The sequence below is a fragment of the Halichoerus grypus genome, chromosome 11 (genome assembly GCF_964656455.1).
Source record: "Halichoerus grypus chromosome 11, mHalGry1.hap1.1, whole genome shotgun sequence".
Classification (NCBI taxonomy): domain Eukaryota; kingdom Metazoa; phylum Chordata; class Mammalia; order Carnivora; family Phocidae; genus Halichoerus; species Halichoerus grypus.
The window spans coordinates 290,905-307,529 of record NC_135722.1 but is presented as its reverse complement, the minus strand read 5'-3'; the positions used below and the strand labels follow the sequence as shown (position 1 = coordinate 307,529).

The following is a 16,625-nucleotide window of genomic DNA, read 5'->3' as shown; positions in this document are numbered from 1 at the left end:
TGAAGGAGCACACAGACCCCCACTCAGCTACCCTCCCAGTGACACCCTCTGCCCCCAGGAGAGGCCCCTTCTGGTGTGATCCAGAGATGGCTTGACCAGCAGACGGGTGACCGCGAGAACACAACGAGGGAGGCAAAACCTCAGGGCGCCTGTGCCCAGTGGTGCTGGGCGACCCCCTCCCTCACCAGGTCCGCTTCATGATTCCAACCTTGGCATCACATCATGAGGCAACATTTAGGGTTACTTAGCAAGACGTGTCAGTCAGGCGCAGAACATACAGAACTCCCACATTCCCCACACCTAGGCCCCCCGTTAGCACCTTACACCAGTACGGGTCGTTTGTCACAATTCACGAGTCCATGCTGGTACGTTAACCAGTCTGCTGTGTTTTCAGATTTCCTCACTGTTTATCTAAAGCCCCTTTTCTGGGGCGCCTGGGTGGCTCTGTCAGTGAAGCGTCTGCCTTCGGCTCAGGTCATGACCCCAGGGTCCTGGGATCAGATCCTGTGTCGGGCTCCCTGCTCAGCGGGGAGCCTGCTTCTCCCTCTCCCTGTGCTGCTCCCCCTGTTCGTGCTCTCTTTGTCTCTCTCTCTGACAAATAAACAAACTTACAAAGATAAATAAAGCCCCCTTTCTGCCCCAGGATCCCACCCAGGACGCCCATGACATTCCACCATCATGTCTGCTCGGCCCTCTGGGTGGTGACGGCGCCTCAGACTTCCCTTGCTTTGGAAGACCTGGACAGTTTTGAAGAGGACCGGTCAGGTGTTCTGTAGGATGCCCCCTAGTCAGTACTGTCTGCTGCTTTCTGTGATTCCATTAGGGGTGCAGGTTTTGGGAGTAGGATCATATCCCACCAACACGATCTCTGATGGCCCCTGGCTGGGGTGCACCTCTCAGGTGCCCTCCCTACCCTGCTCTTGGGAGGGTCCCGCTGTACAACCAGGACTCAAGGGCCGGGGGGCTGGGCCCCCACTCCTGACGGGAGCTCTTACATGTATTTGGAATTCGTCTGCAGGGGCGACTTGTCTCTTCTCCCTCACTTACTTACTGGACCATTTATATCAGCACAGACTTGTGGGTATGTATTTTATACTTCGGGTTACAATGTGATACTACTTTATGTTTTGTTGCTCAAATCGTTCCCGCTTTGGCCCCTGGGAGCACTTTCAGTTGTCTACTTCATCCCAGCTTTGACATAACCCCATCCTTGTGGGATTTTGTTTTTTTCCGAGCTCTTCCTTTCTGGCGCTAGACGCCCCCCAGACCTAGCTGGGCGTCTCCTGCCCCAGCCCTGGAATCAGCCTTTTCTCCAGGAGCCCTGGTTCCTTCACTGGAGGACGGTCTGGGGAACCAAGGTCCGGGGGCCGGCGTGCTCCTCGCCACTGGGGCGTCGTAGCTTCTGGGCCCCTGAGCGGACAGACGGAGCCGTGTGTACTGACTGTGCATCTACATGAATCTCAACCACATTAAGCTCGTGCCTCCAACTCCCATCCGTCATCCCATGGACCATTCTCCCCGATTCCCTGTCACCCCCCACTCCACAGTGACACCCCAGGTTCTCAGCCTCCGCCGGCCACTGAGTTGGTCCCTCCATTCCAGTGTGGGTGCGCAGCAGCGTCAGACCTGTTAGGCTGGACCTCCGCGGGAAGCCCCTGCGTCCACGAGAGCCCAGGGCGCGTGTGCACGTGCTCTGCCTTGAGCCTGGCGGACTCCAGCCCCGTCACTGAGGTGGCGTCACACACGTGTAATGCAGTGAGGGTCTTGCACTGTTTGCACTGCTCCTGGGATCCCCAGCGTCCTGACTGATTTCCTTTTCTCTGATTTGCCTACATTAGGTTTGCTCCCTGTGTTGACTAATGCAAAGGGTCCCGTATCTACCATTACAGTACCATACAGAGCACTTTAAAAACCCCTCCAATCCCAAGCTCCACGCACGGACTCCCGCATCGCCCTAGACATCACTGATCTCACCACCACATGGCAGCACCTTTGCCAGAATGTCCCATGGGAACATCACACAGTACATGGCGGCCTTCCCACACGGCTTCTTTCACTTTGTAAGATGCATCTGAGTTTCACCATCCGTCTTTGTAGTGTTAAAAAGGAGACAGGAGGCCCAAAACAAAGTCCCTTGGGCTGAGCCCCAGTCAGCAAACCACGGACTTAACACCCACCTGAAGTACATTCTCGATCCCAGGAATTCGACCTTTAACCAGTCAGCATGGAATTAGCTGGCCAGTCCTAGGCAGGTAATCCGCCCCACAGACCCCTTCCGCTCCCTTCTCTGCTCCTAATTTCCCTTAGTGCCACTCTCCTGTCTTTACAAACCTTTCCTTTTCTGCAGCTTGGCGGAGCTCCTTCTATTGCTGGATGGGAGGCCGTCCAGCCATGAATCACTGAATAAAGCCAATTGTATCTTTAAATTTACTCGGATGAGGGCGCCTGGGTGGCTCAGTTGGTTAAGCGACTGCCTTCGGCTCAGGTCATGATCCCAGGGTCCTGGGATCGAGTCCCACATCGGGCTCCCTGCTCTGCGGGGAACCTGCTTCTCCCTCTCCCACTCCCCCTGCTTGTGTTCCCTCTCTCGCTATGTCTCTCTCTGTCAAATAAATAAATAAAATCTTTAAAAAAAAAAATAAATAAATAAATAAATTTACTCGGATGAATTTTGTTATTTAACAATGGCTTTGTAGCTCATTTCTTTCTTTTTTTTTTTTTTTTTAAGATTTTATTTATTTGAGACAGAGAGAGAGAGAGCGGGGGGGGGGTCAGGAGGGGCAGAGGCAGAGGGAGAAGCAGGCTTCCCACTGAGCAGGGAGCCCGACGTGGGACTCGATCCCAGGACCCTGGGACCATGACCTGAGCCGAAAGCAGACGCTTAACGACTGAGCCCCCCAGGCGCCCCTGTAGCTCATTTCTTTTTGCTGCTTAATAATATTTCATGGTCTGGATGTACCTGTTTTTGTTTATCCGCTCACCTACTCAAGGACATGCTGGCTGCTTCCAAGTTTGGGCAATTATGAATAAAGCTGCTCTAACATCTGTTTGCTGGCTTTTGTGTGGACATGAGTTTTCATTTCATTTGGATAAATACCTAGGAGTCCAATTACTGGATCCCAGGGTAAGAATAAGTTTAATTCTACAAGAAACTGTCAAACTTCTGGTGTCGTATCTAAAATGTCACCACCAAACCCAAGGTCACCAGGTTTTCTACTGTTTTTTTCAGGAAGTTTTATGGTTTCTTATTCTACACTTAGGTCTATAATCCATTTTCAATGATGGTGAAAAGTCTGTATGTAGCTTCCTTTTGTATAAACACCTAGCTGTTCCAGCTCCGTTGGCTGAAAAGCCTTTCTCCCCGAACTGCCTGCACTCCCCTGCCCGCAGCGAGGGGGCGGCATTCGTGGGTCTGTTCCACTGACTGCCAACACCACGCTGGCCACGTCGCCGCAGCCCGTCAGGGAGGCCAGGCGGGGTCATCCCTCCAGCCCTGCTCTTTTTCAATATACGAGTACATTGTATTTCCTGCGAACTACAGATATGCAAAATACATCCACGTTTTACATGTAACAACTTCTTTACGTACCTGTACATACACGCTCATACGTGTATGTCAACATCCCAAGTGTCACCAATGGATAGATGGATCAACACACTGTGGCCCATCCACACAGCGCAACACTCCCCAGCAATGAACCTGACCAACCATTGACAGGCACCAGACACGGACGTCACAAGGCCACCACGCCACACGGAAGAAATCAAGCACGGCGTGCAGGCTGGGTGAGTCGGTGTATATGAAACTGGACTGCAGACAAGGGGAACTACGGGGACAGATGGCTGGTGTGGGGGCCTGTGTCTCCACAGACACGTCCATCTGGGGAGACTCACTGAGAGGTACGCTCTAGATACGCGTTGTATTAAATTACTGGCCGATAAAGTTGACTTCGGAAGAAAAAACCTACTCCCCCAAAATAACGGAATTTGTTAGATCCATAAAAAGAACAATGATATACAAGCTGAAATTGAGAACTTAAGGAAAACAAGCCAATTTTCTAGGTTTTAAATAATGCAGACATTGTTTTTTCTTTTTTTTTAACAATAAACATAATCTTTAGAAGCACTTTCTTTACATGAAATCTAAGCCTGAGGGCATCAAAAGCTCTGGCATGATGCGAAGGGGCTGGGCTGGGGGCTGCCCCGAAAGTGCCTGCCTCAGGGAGGCAGGTGTGCTGAAGTGGGGGAGGGCTGTGGGCCAGCCCGGGGTCTACGGGGCGAAGATGCATCCATACACCCACAAGAATCTCCTTGGAAGCAGCAGCAGAACCACAGATGTGTGAGGACGGAAGCATCACTGGGGCAATGGAGGCTCCCAGGGATGAACCAGGAGTAGGTTCCAGGCGCCACGTGCAGCATTATGGGGCCAGGAGGGTAGTTCTTCTCTGTCCCTGAAGTAGGCCAAGAGGGACAGGGACTGTGAGCTATCAAGATTCCCAGTGTCCCCAGTGCACAGAACTTCAGAGCAGAGAAGGGTCTAGGAGCCCTCAAACTCCCAACCCCCTCAAGGTCTCCCCTTCAGTGAACCTGCACAGGGGCTGCTGGGGTGAGGGCCCAGGCGTCTTTGCTGCTCACTGCCCCAGCCCCTCACGTGCAGGGGCAGCTCAGGACAGGGGCCAGCGCAAGGTGAAGAGGTGGAACATGCCCACATGGGTCCACAGCTTCCGCCCAGAAACAGCCAACAAGGCCCCTTAACCTCAGGGTCTGGGTTGGAGGGGCTCGCCAGCAGGCGTCTGGGGAGTAAGAACCAGTGCCCCGTGAGGGCCCACTGCTGCCGCCGTTGTGCTCTAACCTGTGACAACTCTTGCCTGGAACTGCTCATCGCTGGCCTAACTTCACAGCCGCAGGGGGACACCTCTTGAACATGACCAAGTCCTGCTTTCTGGTGCTCCCTGCCCATGTGTGCCCAGCAGATACCAGTGCTGACACACAAATTCACAGAGAAGGCCACATTCTACTTGGAAACACCCACTAAGCAAACTCAGCCTCACTGTCTCCTGCGTCCACAGGCTCAGTGTCCCTGGTGCAGGGACCCACTGCAGTGAGGGCAGCCTCGGGCCACCCAGAGGGGCCGAGCTCCCCCTTCAACTTCTGGACTCCATTACCCACGCACGCGGCACCGACTGGCTCCCCCCGCACCAGCAGGGCACCAAGCAACGGGCAGTGCCCGTGCGGACGTGTTAGACTTGGAGGCCGACACCCAGGGCTTGGGAAAAAGAGGAAGACGGTGTGGGAGAGGTGGGAGGATATCCTGCACAGCGTGCAACCAGGGGCCAGGGTGTCTTCCCGCTGAGGACAAGGCATGGCATGCCCCCCTACGGGAGCAGAGCCCCCACCCCCTGGCTGCAGCCTAGGAGACCAGATGGGGGCTCTGAAGTGCGTGTACATGCAGGCGGCCAGACGTATTGCTGAGAGGGAGCACCTGACGTCCCAGCGTCCTAACAGGCTAGACCCCGTGGAGCACACAGCAGCGCTCAGGCCACACTCCCAGGCAGATGCTAGCCCCCCCACTTCACAAGCCCTGGCCCCACCAACCCAAATCCAGCACTGCCCTCTGCCTCTGTCCCTGCCCTGGTGCCCCGTGCCACAGCACAAGTGGGTCAGAGGAGCAAGGGGGTTTCACGGGCCTGAGGAGTCCGCCCAGCACAGAAATCCCACAGCAATCAGTTCTAAAACCAGCTTATCTCCCTCACACACTTCTGACAGTGGCCTCAGAACCCATGGGATTCCGGCAAAGAACACGATCTAGCAGTTAGTCTGTGTCTGGAGATAATACTGAAAAGGCAGTCTACCCATTTCCTGACCTCAGGATGACATCATCCACAAGAACGCCCGTTTAAAATGTTCAAAAAGCATTAGTATCAACAAAGCTCAAGAACGGTGCTGGCTGATGGGAGAGAATCGTCCCTGGCCATCGCAAATATCTGTATACCCCCAGATGCCCAAACTCACAGGCTCTGTGATATTGTGATTTATATTAAGAAATATATATTTCGACATCCCTGTTTCTGGCACAGAACCCCTAAAGCCCTTGGCATTTCTGAAGTGATAAAGGTGTCTTTTGTTATGTTAATGAGGTGACTTCTGGACCCTCACCTAAGGATGGGGGCTGGCTGCCAGGACAGCCAACCAAGGGATTAGAGGGTCAGTTCTATCCCACCCTCTGACCTCCGGGGATGGCAGCGGGGCTGAAGGTTGAGTTCAATCGCCAAAGGCCAATGAGTCAGTCATGGCTAAGTAATGAAGCCTCCATAAAACCCAAAGGACAAGGTTTTGAGAACTTCTGGGTTGGGGAACACGTGGAGATCCGGGGACAGTGGTGTGCCTGGCCATGGACATTTCCCCAGACCTCACCCTGGGCATCTCTCCCATCTGGCTGTTCCTGACTTGGATCCTTTGGTAATCAGCTGGGGATCTAGTTAAGTAAAATGTTTCCCTGAGTTCTGTGAGCCGCTCTGGTGAATGAATAGAACTGAGAAGTCATGGGAACCTTGGATTTATAGCCACTTGGTCAGAGGCCCAGGTGACAACCCCGACTTGTGACTGGCACCTGAAGTGGGGGAAGGAGGACAGTCTTGCAGGACTGAGCACTCAACCTGTGCAACCTGATGTGGTCTCTGGGCAGATGGTCTCAGGACTGAGCTGAACTGTAGACACTCAGGTGGTGTCCAGAGCATTGCTTGTGGGGTGTGTAGGGAAACCATCCCTCTCATCAGAACCGGTGACCTTTCTGGGCTCCAACCCTGGTGCTGCTCCAGCATATTCTGGTCTGTTACTCGTGCAAATCCCACACAAGCTGCAGGTCCCATGAGAGATGGTACCCTCAAGGGTCCTGGGACAGGTGGATGTGAGGCTAAAAAAGCCACACAGCTCCAAGGGGCAGCCTGGGAGAGATGCTTCAGGCATATGCCACGGGGAGGATGGGAGCCCCGCCAGCCTTGGAGTGGAGACTGGCCCCCCGAGCCACGGGCCAGCCCGACAGAGCAAGGACCCACACCCAACTATGCCGGGTGCCTGCACCACCCAGGCTGGGGGCCTGGTTACCTCTTGGTGTTATAGGCTGTGTCCCGAGGTGTCTCCTCCAGCAGAGTTACGTAGCCAAGCACACAGGTGAGGATGAAGAGCACAGTTAGGGTGTGGGCTCGCCTGAAATCCAAACACAAACACAGAATGTGTCAGCGCACAAAGCGTGACTACACCCGTGACGTGCTGCCACCGGACAGAGCTCAGCCTTCAACCTCACACTCAGAAACACTGAGAGCCACCAGCGAGGTGGCTCCTAGCTGGGCCTCTGTTTGCTGTGTCAGCCCATCAGTCAAGTGGGAAGAGCCCCAAGGGCTGGAAGGCTCAAGGCTGATGCTCAAGGACCGGAGGGTACGTCTCCCGCCTGTGTCTGCGGCTGGTGGCTATTGTTCAGAGGCTGGGTAGCAGGCAGACACGGCAGTTTTCACTGAGCAGGATATGCCCAGCCTCAGGATTCACGAAGAGACCACATCTGAGAGATTCGAAAGCACAGCCCAAGAAACAAAGAGGTGAGAGAAAGGGACACCAGGACCCAAAGTGAGGAGGCGAGTGTCCCCAGCAGTACCATTTACTCAGAAGACCTGGCAGAGACATGGGCTCGGCCCCTTCCGACCGCCCCCACTCTGGACGAGGAGGCAGGGCTCTCTGACAGCCAGTGGATGCACCTCCCCTGAAACAGGGCCCACAACCGGTCAGGCACGCGGACTGCAGGGCAAGCAGCGGACACCAAGACAAGCCCGCAGGCTGCCCCATGTCAGATACGACCCTGGCCCTCTGCATTCTAACAGCTGCTTCGACGGGAGTCGAAGACCCAGACCCCAAATCCAGATGAGCAGAGAATGTCCCTGGAGAGCATGCAACCCATCCAGGCCTCAGGGTCCTCATCTCTAAATGAGGATGCTTCCAACCTTGGATGATTCCATTTCCAGCAAAAACACCCTTCAGGAATGAATGTGAACACTCTCGGAGCAGGAATAAGGAGAGAGTAAGGAGAGAAGGAGGCCTGCTCTAAGAGGACCACTAACCAAAGTCCTCAGACAGAAAGAAACCAGGCCACCAGGAAGGAATAAAGAGCAACAGAAATGGTAAATGTCTTGTGAAACAGACCGTTCTCCTCACCCATTCTTCAAAACATGCCTAACTACTGAAAACAGCCACGGTAACACTGTGTGGTGGGGGCCCCCGCAGCTGAGGGAGAGAGGCTGAATGGGTCCGCACGGACCTGATGTGGCAGAGCCAGGGGGCTGGGACTGCAAAAGCCCAGGAGGACTCACTGTACCCCCAGGGCAACACCGGAGACGTAATCAAAACCAGCACATCCGCTGAAGTGGAGCACAGCCAACCCGGGGCGGGAGAGGGGCAGGGGAACAGAAACGGAGACAAGGAATAACATGGCAGACCTAAACGCATCAATAACTGGACGTAAATTACCTAAAACAAGAACTAAACAACGGAGGCTGTTACGCACACAGCACCACGCGGCTGCGAGGGGTCTCAGGCACGTGGGTGAGAGCTGGTCTCCAGAACTCATGCGCCACGTGACCCCGTTTACATGGCCCTCTCCAGAGGCCAAACTACGATGACAGAGACCAGGCCAGAGGCCGGGTGAGGTCGTGTTCCATGCCCTGCCTGTGCCGGTGGTTACAGAAACCTGCGTGCACAGAAGCTACGGAACTGTGCACCCTACAAAATCAGATTTACTGTAGGTAACTTACAAAAGAAACTAAATAAAAATCTCTAAATTGTTATGTATCGACCATTTCTGGTACAAGGTCAGGATCCAGGGAAGTGTGCTGGGAGAGCCCCTGAGCAGAACGCCAGTCCCACGCACCTCCGAGAAGGCATGACCCAGAGACCAGCTCAGAGCAAGAACCCTCTGGGGCCCAATTCCCATCCCCAGCAGTTCCGAGAAACAACGGTTTTCTCCAAAGTGCGCACGTTTCTGAAGTGACCCTCGACAAAGGTAAGTGCTGAGAGCTGTGACCAGCCTCCTCTGTAGGGCTTCCCCAGCCGAGGACTCTAAGGGAGGGACAGGTCCGGGGGCTCGAGGCCACCAGGCAGGGCCGAGTGCCCACGGCAGGCTCACCAACAGTAGGCAGGGTGCATCCTCCCAGGAAAGAGATGGGACCACTGTCCCAGGGGCCCAGCTGTGGGACTGCATAGCCACCTGGCCCACAGAGTTCTCAGCAGGGCAAGTGTCTATGAGAAAACAGATGGGAAGAAGCCCAGCCTAAGGGAGGAAGGAGAGTAGAATAGGTAACAGCCCACAAACGGGCATCAGACTCACAGAAGAAAAAAGAAGCTAGTCAATTGAGGAGAGGTGACCACATGTTCTGGAAGAGACCACAAGGCAAAGTTCCTCATTGCCGCTATGTTGTCCAGGACCCGTCCACGTTGCTTCAGGGACATCAGCACACCAAGATGCTGTGCATGGGCCAATCCCCCACAGTCCCTCGGGCACCCTGCCACCCCTCCACTGGGTCCTGCGAAGGATCTAAGACACACACAGCACAAGAGGCCCCCTGCAGGTATCCTGCCAGGACCGCATGTCTGGAGCACAGAGGCTAAAATTAAAATGTGAAAGCCTTTTGTCCTGGGTCTTTTTTTTTTTAAAGATTTTATTTATTATATTTGAGAGAGAGAGAATGAGAGACACAGAGCACGAGAGGGAAGAGGGTCAGAGGGAGAAGCAGACTCCCCGCTGAGCAGGGAGCCCAATGTGGGATCGGGACTCAATCCCGGGACTCCAGGATCATGACCTGAGCCGAAGGCAGTCACTTAACAACTGAGCCACCCAGGCGCCCCCGGGGGTCTTTTTTTTTAAAGTAGGCTCCACGTGGAGGAGGGCCTGAACTTCCCTGAGATTAAGACTTGAGCTGAAGTCAAGAGTTAGACACTTAAGTGATTGAGCCACCCAGGCGCTGGGTCTTAAAAAATGACTTCAACCCTCTGGTTTCTTTCATATTACTTTCCACAAACACTGTAATCTTCCTGTAGTTTCTTTGGGCTAAAACACATTCCCTGAAGAGCCTGGGGCAGCTCTGGTCATATATCTTTCCATCTTCCTAAAAACACAAGGATTATCTGAAAAATAAAAACAACTATCTGTCCCTTGGGATCAATGTTCACACTGTCATTCAGGCGGTCACCACTCGCCCTGCAGAAGCAGAATTAGGAATCAGTAGGACTTCCTCTGTCCCATCCGAGGCAGGAAGGAGGCAGACAGTCAAGGACCCGGGGGGAAGAGGACAGGGCACCAGTCTCACAGCAGAACAGACTTTAGAACTGCTAAAATCAAGTGCTACTATAAAGTAAAATCTTTATTATTAAATTATGAAATCCATCTTTAAAAAGCTCCCCCCTTCTGAATAGCAAAGGAAATCATCAACAAAACGGAAAGGCAACCTACTGAAAGGGAGAAAATATTTGCAAATCATATTATCTGATAAGGAGCTAATATCCAAAATATGTGAAGAACTCACACAACTCAACAGCAAAAAACCAATCCAATTAAAAAATGGGCAGAGGGGGTGCCTGGGTGGCTCAGTCGGTTAAGTGGCTGCCTTCGGCTCAGGTCATGATCCTGGCGTCCTGGGATTGAGCCCCACGTCTGGCTCCCTGCTCAGCGGAGAGCCTGCTTCTCCCTCTCCCTTTGCCTGCCACTCTGCCTACTTGTGCTCTCTCTCTGTAATAAATAAATAAAATCTTAAAAAAAAAAAATGGGCAGAGGACCTGAATAGACACTTTTCCAAAGAAGACATCCAGATGGCCAACAGGTACATGAAAAGATGCTCAGCAGCACTCGGCATCAGGGAAATACAAATCAAAACCACAGTGAGATACCACCTCACACCGGTCAGAATGGCCAAAATGAACAAGTTGGGAAACGACAGATGTTGGCGGGGATGCGGAGAAAGGGGAACCCTCCTACACTGTTGGTGGGAATGCAAGCTGGTGCGGCCACTCTGGAAAACAGTATGGAGGTTCCTCAAAAAGTTAAAATAAAATTACCATAAGATCCAGTGATTCCACTACTGGGTATTAGGAGGAAACAAAAACACCAAGTTCAAAGGATGTCTGCGCCATTACCGCACATTATTTACAGCAGCCAGTTTACGGAAGCAGCCCAAGTGTCCATCCACAGATGAACGGATAAAGCAAATGCAAATTTATACAATGGAGGGCGCCTGGGTGGCTCAGTCGGTTAAGCAACTGCCTTCGGCTCAGGTCATGATCCTGGAGTCCCGGGATCGAGTCCCGCATCGGGCTCCCTGCTTGGCAGGGAGTCTGCTTCTCCCTCTGACCCTCCTCCCTCTCATGCTCTGTGTCTCTCATTCTCTCTCTCTCAAATAAATAAATAAAATCTTTAAAAAAAAAAAATTTATACAATGGAATATTACTCAGCCACAAATAGGAAGAAATCTTGACATTTGCAACACGGATGGAACCTGAGGGCATTGTGTTAAGTGAGGTAAGAAAGACAAACACTGTGTGATCTCTTACATGTGGAATCTAAACACACAAACCAAACTCATAGAGGTGCCTGGGTAGCTCAGTTGGTTGGGCATCCAACTCTTGATTTCAGCTCAGGTCACAACCTTGGGGTGGTGAGATTGAGCCTCGAGTCGGGCTCCACGCTGGGCATGGAACCTGCTTAAGATTCTCTCTCTCCCTCTGCCCCCACCCCCCGCCACCAGCTTGCACATGCACTCTCTCTCTCAAAACAAAACAGAAAAACCAAACTCATAAAGAACAGGCTGATGGTTACAGGTGGGAAAATAATAAAGTTGCCTTCTTCTTTTTTTTTTTAAAGATTTTATTTATTTATTTGAGAGAGAGAGTGAGAGAGAGAAAGAGCACAAGAGGGGGGAGCGGGAGAGGGAGAAGCAGACTCCCCGCTGAGCAGGGAGCCCGATGTGGGACTCGATCCCGGGACTCCAGGATCATGACCTGAGCCGAAGGCAGTCGCTTAACCAACTGAGCCACCCAGGCGCCCCTAAAGTTGCCTTCTTGATAAAAAAAAATTTTGTTAAACCACTTTATAAATTTACTGTATTGACCAACAGTGATGTTTAATAGGTACCTCATTGTAGTTCTCTGAGCACTTTTTAACATATTCATTATTATAGCACCTCGGTGAAGAACATTATCAGCCCAGTTCTTTTTTTTTTAATATATATTTTTTAAAGATTTTATTTATTTGACAGAGAGAGAGAGAGAGCATGCACACACAAGCAGGGGGAATTGCAGACAGAGAAAGAGGGAGAAGCAGGCTCCGCGCTGAACAAGGAGCCCAACGTGGGGCTTGATCCCAGGACCCTGGGATCGTGACCCGAGCCGAAGGCTTAACCGACTGAGCCACCCAGGCGCCCCAGCCCAGTTCTTTAAGGGCAGAACTGTAGGTGCCGACTACCTGCTATCATTAAAATGAAGTAGTGTTTGCATGGTCAGGGCTCGATCCCTGACAGAGCACTTTTAACAGGCAGTTTGTGGCAACACAATCCCAGGGCAGCATCCAGGACACACAACTCTGTTAATTCTAATTTTCAGACCATTGCTCAATCCATGGCCTGTGCTATCCTTCGATTTTTCACTGTAAAGTTTACGTTTCCCACTTTGACATTTTTCCTTGGAGAGGCAATGGGACATAGTGGGAAAAGCCCCCTCCCCCCCCGCAAAAGTATGGATTTTATTATCAGGTTTGCAACTCAGTACACCTGTGGTCTTGAGTAACTTTCTTCATCTTTCAGGTTTAATTTCCCCATCTTCAAAATGAGAACAGAAATACTAACTTGCAAGTTTGGTGTAGAAAATAAAAATATTACCTTGTAAGTTTGGTAAAACCAAAACCAAAACCAAAAATGACTCCCTTGTCTTGCACACAGCACCATTTCCACATGTGTGGAAATAGAGAGGGCCACTCAGGACAGCACCCAACACTCCACAGGCAGACCTCCCTATCCCTTCCAGACGCCTCGTTGCTCAACCTCCCTGGTGCCTGGGAAGACAAGTGCCTCCTTTGGTTTAGTGGCTAATAGATAACTCAGGGGTGGTTTGGGTCCTGTGATCCAGGCACAGGACAAGAGTGGCCGTAAATCCTGTGACTGTCCAGTCACTCAGCAATGGCAAGGGCGTGCGGACAGCTGGCTCCCTGCCACTATGAGTGGAAAATACCCAGATGTCAGTCCCTCCCTAGAGATGACCACACTCATTATGCCAAGTAGGCAGAAAGGCAGGCCCACTAAACCAATTAGAGAAAACAAGAAGGTGTAGCTGGCACACTGAGAGCACAAGGAAGCCTCGGCCAGGAAAGGCCAAGGCCAGAGGGCCTGCCCTAGGCATGCAAGAAGTGCTTGAGGCCATGACAGGGGCCCCCTCCCCCAGCCTGCTGACCAACATGACCAAAAAGGCATCAGCTGCTGAGTCAAGCTTCCCAGATGTGGGCAAAACTGGTAAACCCCTGCCCCACCATGACTGAGAAAGGCATCTTCCAGAACCTGGGACATTTACATCACCTCCACATGCCCTTGTGGCTACCATAGCAGAGTCCTGGGGATCACTAAGAGTGCTCACCCAAGGCTCGGTGGCATAAGATGCATGCACTCCCAGAACATCACAACCATCCTCCCCTCCTGCCTTAGGAGCTGGTTAGGGAGGGTGCTAATCCAATGGCAATCCACCCAACTTCCATCTCCAGGTGGCAACATTTGGTAGCACCTCTTTAGGGCATCACGTCTCCAAGTGTCTCCTAAACCATCTTTAGAAAATGAGAGTTAACACATCTTTGTGCCATTCCTCTGAGTCTATGGTTCTACACTGCGCCCGGATGTCCCACACTGGAGACCACAACTGGTAGAAGAGGTGGTGTTCTTGCCACTGCAGACCCCAGCAGGCCTCACACCCCCTCCCTTGGGTCTGGTTTCTGGGAGCCCAGCTTCAAGCTCCAAGGCACAGGCAAACCCTGAACCCTAATTACATACGCTGTGGCTGACAAGTGATAACAAAGACACTCAGAGCCCTACATGGCCCAGCATAACCACCAGCACGGGGCACCTTCTGTGAAAACCCTAAAAATGAGGTTTTGAATCGTACAAAAGTTCCTTTGAGTAATTCTGGAACACAAAATAATTTCCACAAATATATACTTTTAGTCTTTACAGGAATTTTTAAATAACATTCATTATTAAAATTCTCTAAACACAAAATAAAAGTTTTTTAAACCCTAACACAGCAAGTCAGTGAGAAGAGATTCAGGAGGCAAGTGGCTAAGCTCTGCAGGTAAGCAGTTCTCACTAAGCAGGCATCTGGTTACCTGCCTTGAGGAAATGTGAAGCTCCTTCCCCGACACGAGTGAGGGGGAGACCTGGGACGCAGCAGCAACCTCACAGACCACAGACCGTGTCCCCAGCCAGCGTCAGGGCACAGCACACGCCACACCTGTGGTGGGGAGGCATGAGCCATCCACCAGGAGACCCACCAGGCAGGTACCTGACACCTGCCGGCCCCGTCACACTCCCTCCTGGACAGCCTTCCTGGTCCCCACCAGTCCTCCTCATAGGTAAGCGCAGCCACAGCCAGCTTCTGTGTCCAACTCCCAGCTGACCAAGCACCCCTGTGGGCAGGACCCGAGAGCGGTGGGTGCTGGTCTGTGCTTCCAAAGCAATCAGCACACGCCTTCCACTGCACTGGTGAGATGTGTACTCCCTGGCTTCTGCTGGTGCTGCAACCCTCAGCATCCCTTCAGCCAGGACATTTCATGCCTTCTGAAGCTCCAGGCTTACGCCAGAATCCAAGCTTCTTGTTTAGTTCTCTGCTGAAATCCGCAGAACAGTACCTGGCACCCAGGTGGGGCCCCCAAAATATGTGAATGAATAGGAAACAGGAAACAAGCACAGCCACCACATTTCAGGATGGCATCCTCCCTCCTGCAGTCTGAAGGGGCATGCTGGTGGGGAGGCCTGATCTGCATGTGGCAGGTCCAGCAGGGTCCAAGAGTGCTCCAGGCACTCAGGGGCCACAAGTCCCTTGATAAGGCATGCTGTCCCTCTCTCCCTCCCACTGGCCCCACGGCTACCTGAATGCATTATGTCCCCCAGGCAGGGCTGGTAGCTATCCCTGTGCAGCAGCTGCGGGCACCCAGAGGGAGGACGCCAATTCCGTCCACATACAGAGCTGCCCCCCTATGAAGACCCCCCTCCCTGCACATCTCCTGAGTCTGATAAAAACCAGGACACCCATTCAGCCCCATGTGCACCTCCTCCACGGTTTCTACCATGGAGCAGCACCTTCCCCTGAAACAGGCAATTACTCCCCTGTCAGGCTCTCCTCCTTCCCTGATCAGATCTTCCATGACAATCCCACAGTTGGGTTCTCTGAAAAGGTGCTTCCAGGTGGCATTCCCTTCGCAGCTGGTGGCCACATGTACTTCGCCCTGTCCCTCCAGGGCCGACCACAGGTCTCAAATGCTGGCACTGTGCTGTTTAACTGGGCAGGAGCTGAGCATCCAGTGAAGAAAAACCAAACCCCAACCCTCATGAAGCATGCTTTCTAGTACATGGGGCTTATCTCTCTTACCAAGGAGGGAAGATAGGCTCGGAAAGGTGAAGGGCTACCCCAAGGTCACAGAGCTCTCTGGCGTAGGAGGCACGCCTGGGACCTCAAATACAGAAGTGCCAAACTCAGCATAAAGCAAGTGCACGAAGTCTTCCAACACAGGCTCTGGGAGCGCAGGAGCTGCTCCTGGGGGCCTCTCCCTCCCCGACGCCCATTCAGGCGGCCTGGGGGACAGCCTGACCCCGAGACCTGGCTTGGACTCAGTTGGACAGGGCTCGAAGAGCTGGTTCCGCAAGCAGCAACCGAAAAGAGACGGAAGCTGTGTTTGACAGACACCCGCCCAGCTCCCGGCACCGGGGAAGGTGTTCGCGCTACGGAATGTCACTGCTACGTGCTCGGCGGTGCAGAAAACCACTCCATAAACACAAGCAGCAGGCGCCAGAAAAAAGGGAACAGGACAGCGGGCACAGGTGGATTTCGGACAGGGAAATCAGGAACTCTAGAGCCTAGTCCTCCCGAGATAGGGGGCAGGGGCCAGAGATGCGGGGCTGGACCATCGCGGGAGGCCGGCCGCGGCTGGGCTGGGCAGGGGCCGTCCCGGGGTCTCGCGGGCGCCCCTCCAACCCTGCACCATGCGTCCACGCCCCTCACGACCCCGGGGGCCCCTCCGCCGACCCCCGCCCCTCACCAGAAGAAGGTGTTGGTGCCGTCGTCGTAGACCTCGGACTCCGTGCTGCGACGGCCCGCGCCCGGCCCGCTCGCTCGGCCCGGGGCCGCGCCGTCCGGCGGCTCCTCCAGCGAGGCCTTGCCCGCGGGTACAGGGGACCCCGGCCGCGGCCCCCCGGCGCCTCTGCGCTCGCCCCTTCGCATGGCGCCCGCCCAGCCGCTCCGCCCCGCGCCTTGACCCCACGCACTGCGGGTCACCGCGAGGGCGCGCTGCGCACGGCGCGGGGAGCGCCGGGAAGGGGTCGCGGCACTGCCTCGGCGGG

At 53.5% G+C, this 16,625-nt stretch overlaps 1 protein-coding gene across 1 annotated transcript in view; it reads right to left on the bottom strand.

The window, feature by feature from the left end:
• Positions 1 to 16,625, bottom strand: part of PTDSS2 (phosphatidylserine synthase 2) — a 27,351-nt gene extending 10,726 nt beyond the window's left edge. The window contains exons 1-2 of the mRNA XM_036083640.2: positions 16,325 to 16,625; positions 7,105 to 7,206 (exon numbers count right to left, since the gene is read on the bottom strand). Coding sequence (XP_035939533.1) covers positions 7,105 to 7,206; positions 16,325 to 16,506 — 284 coding nt within the window. The 5' untranslated portion in view covers positions 16,507 to 16,625. The remainder of the gene's footprint in view (positions 1 to 7,104; positions 7,207 to 16,324) is intronic.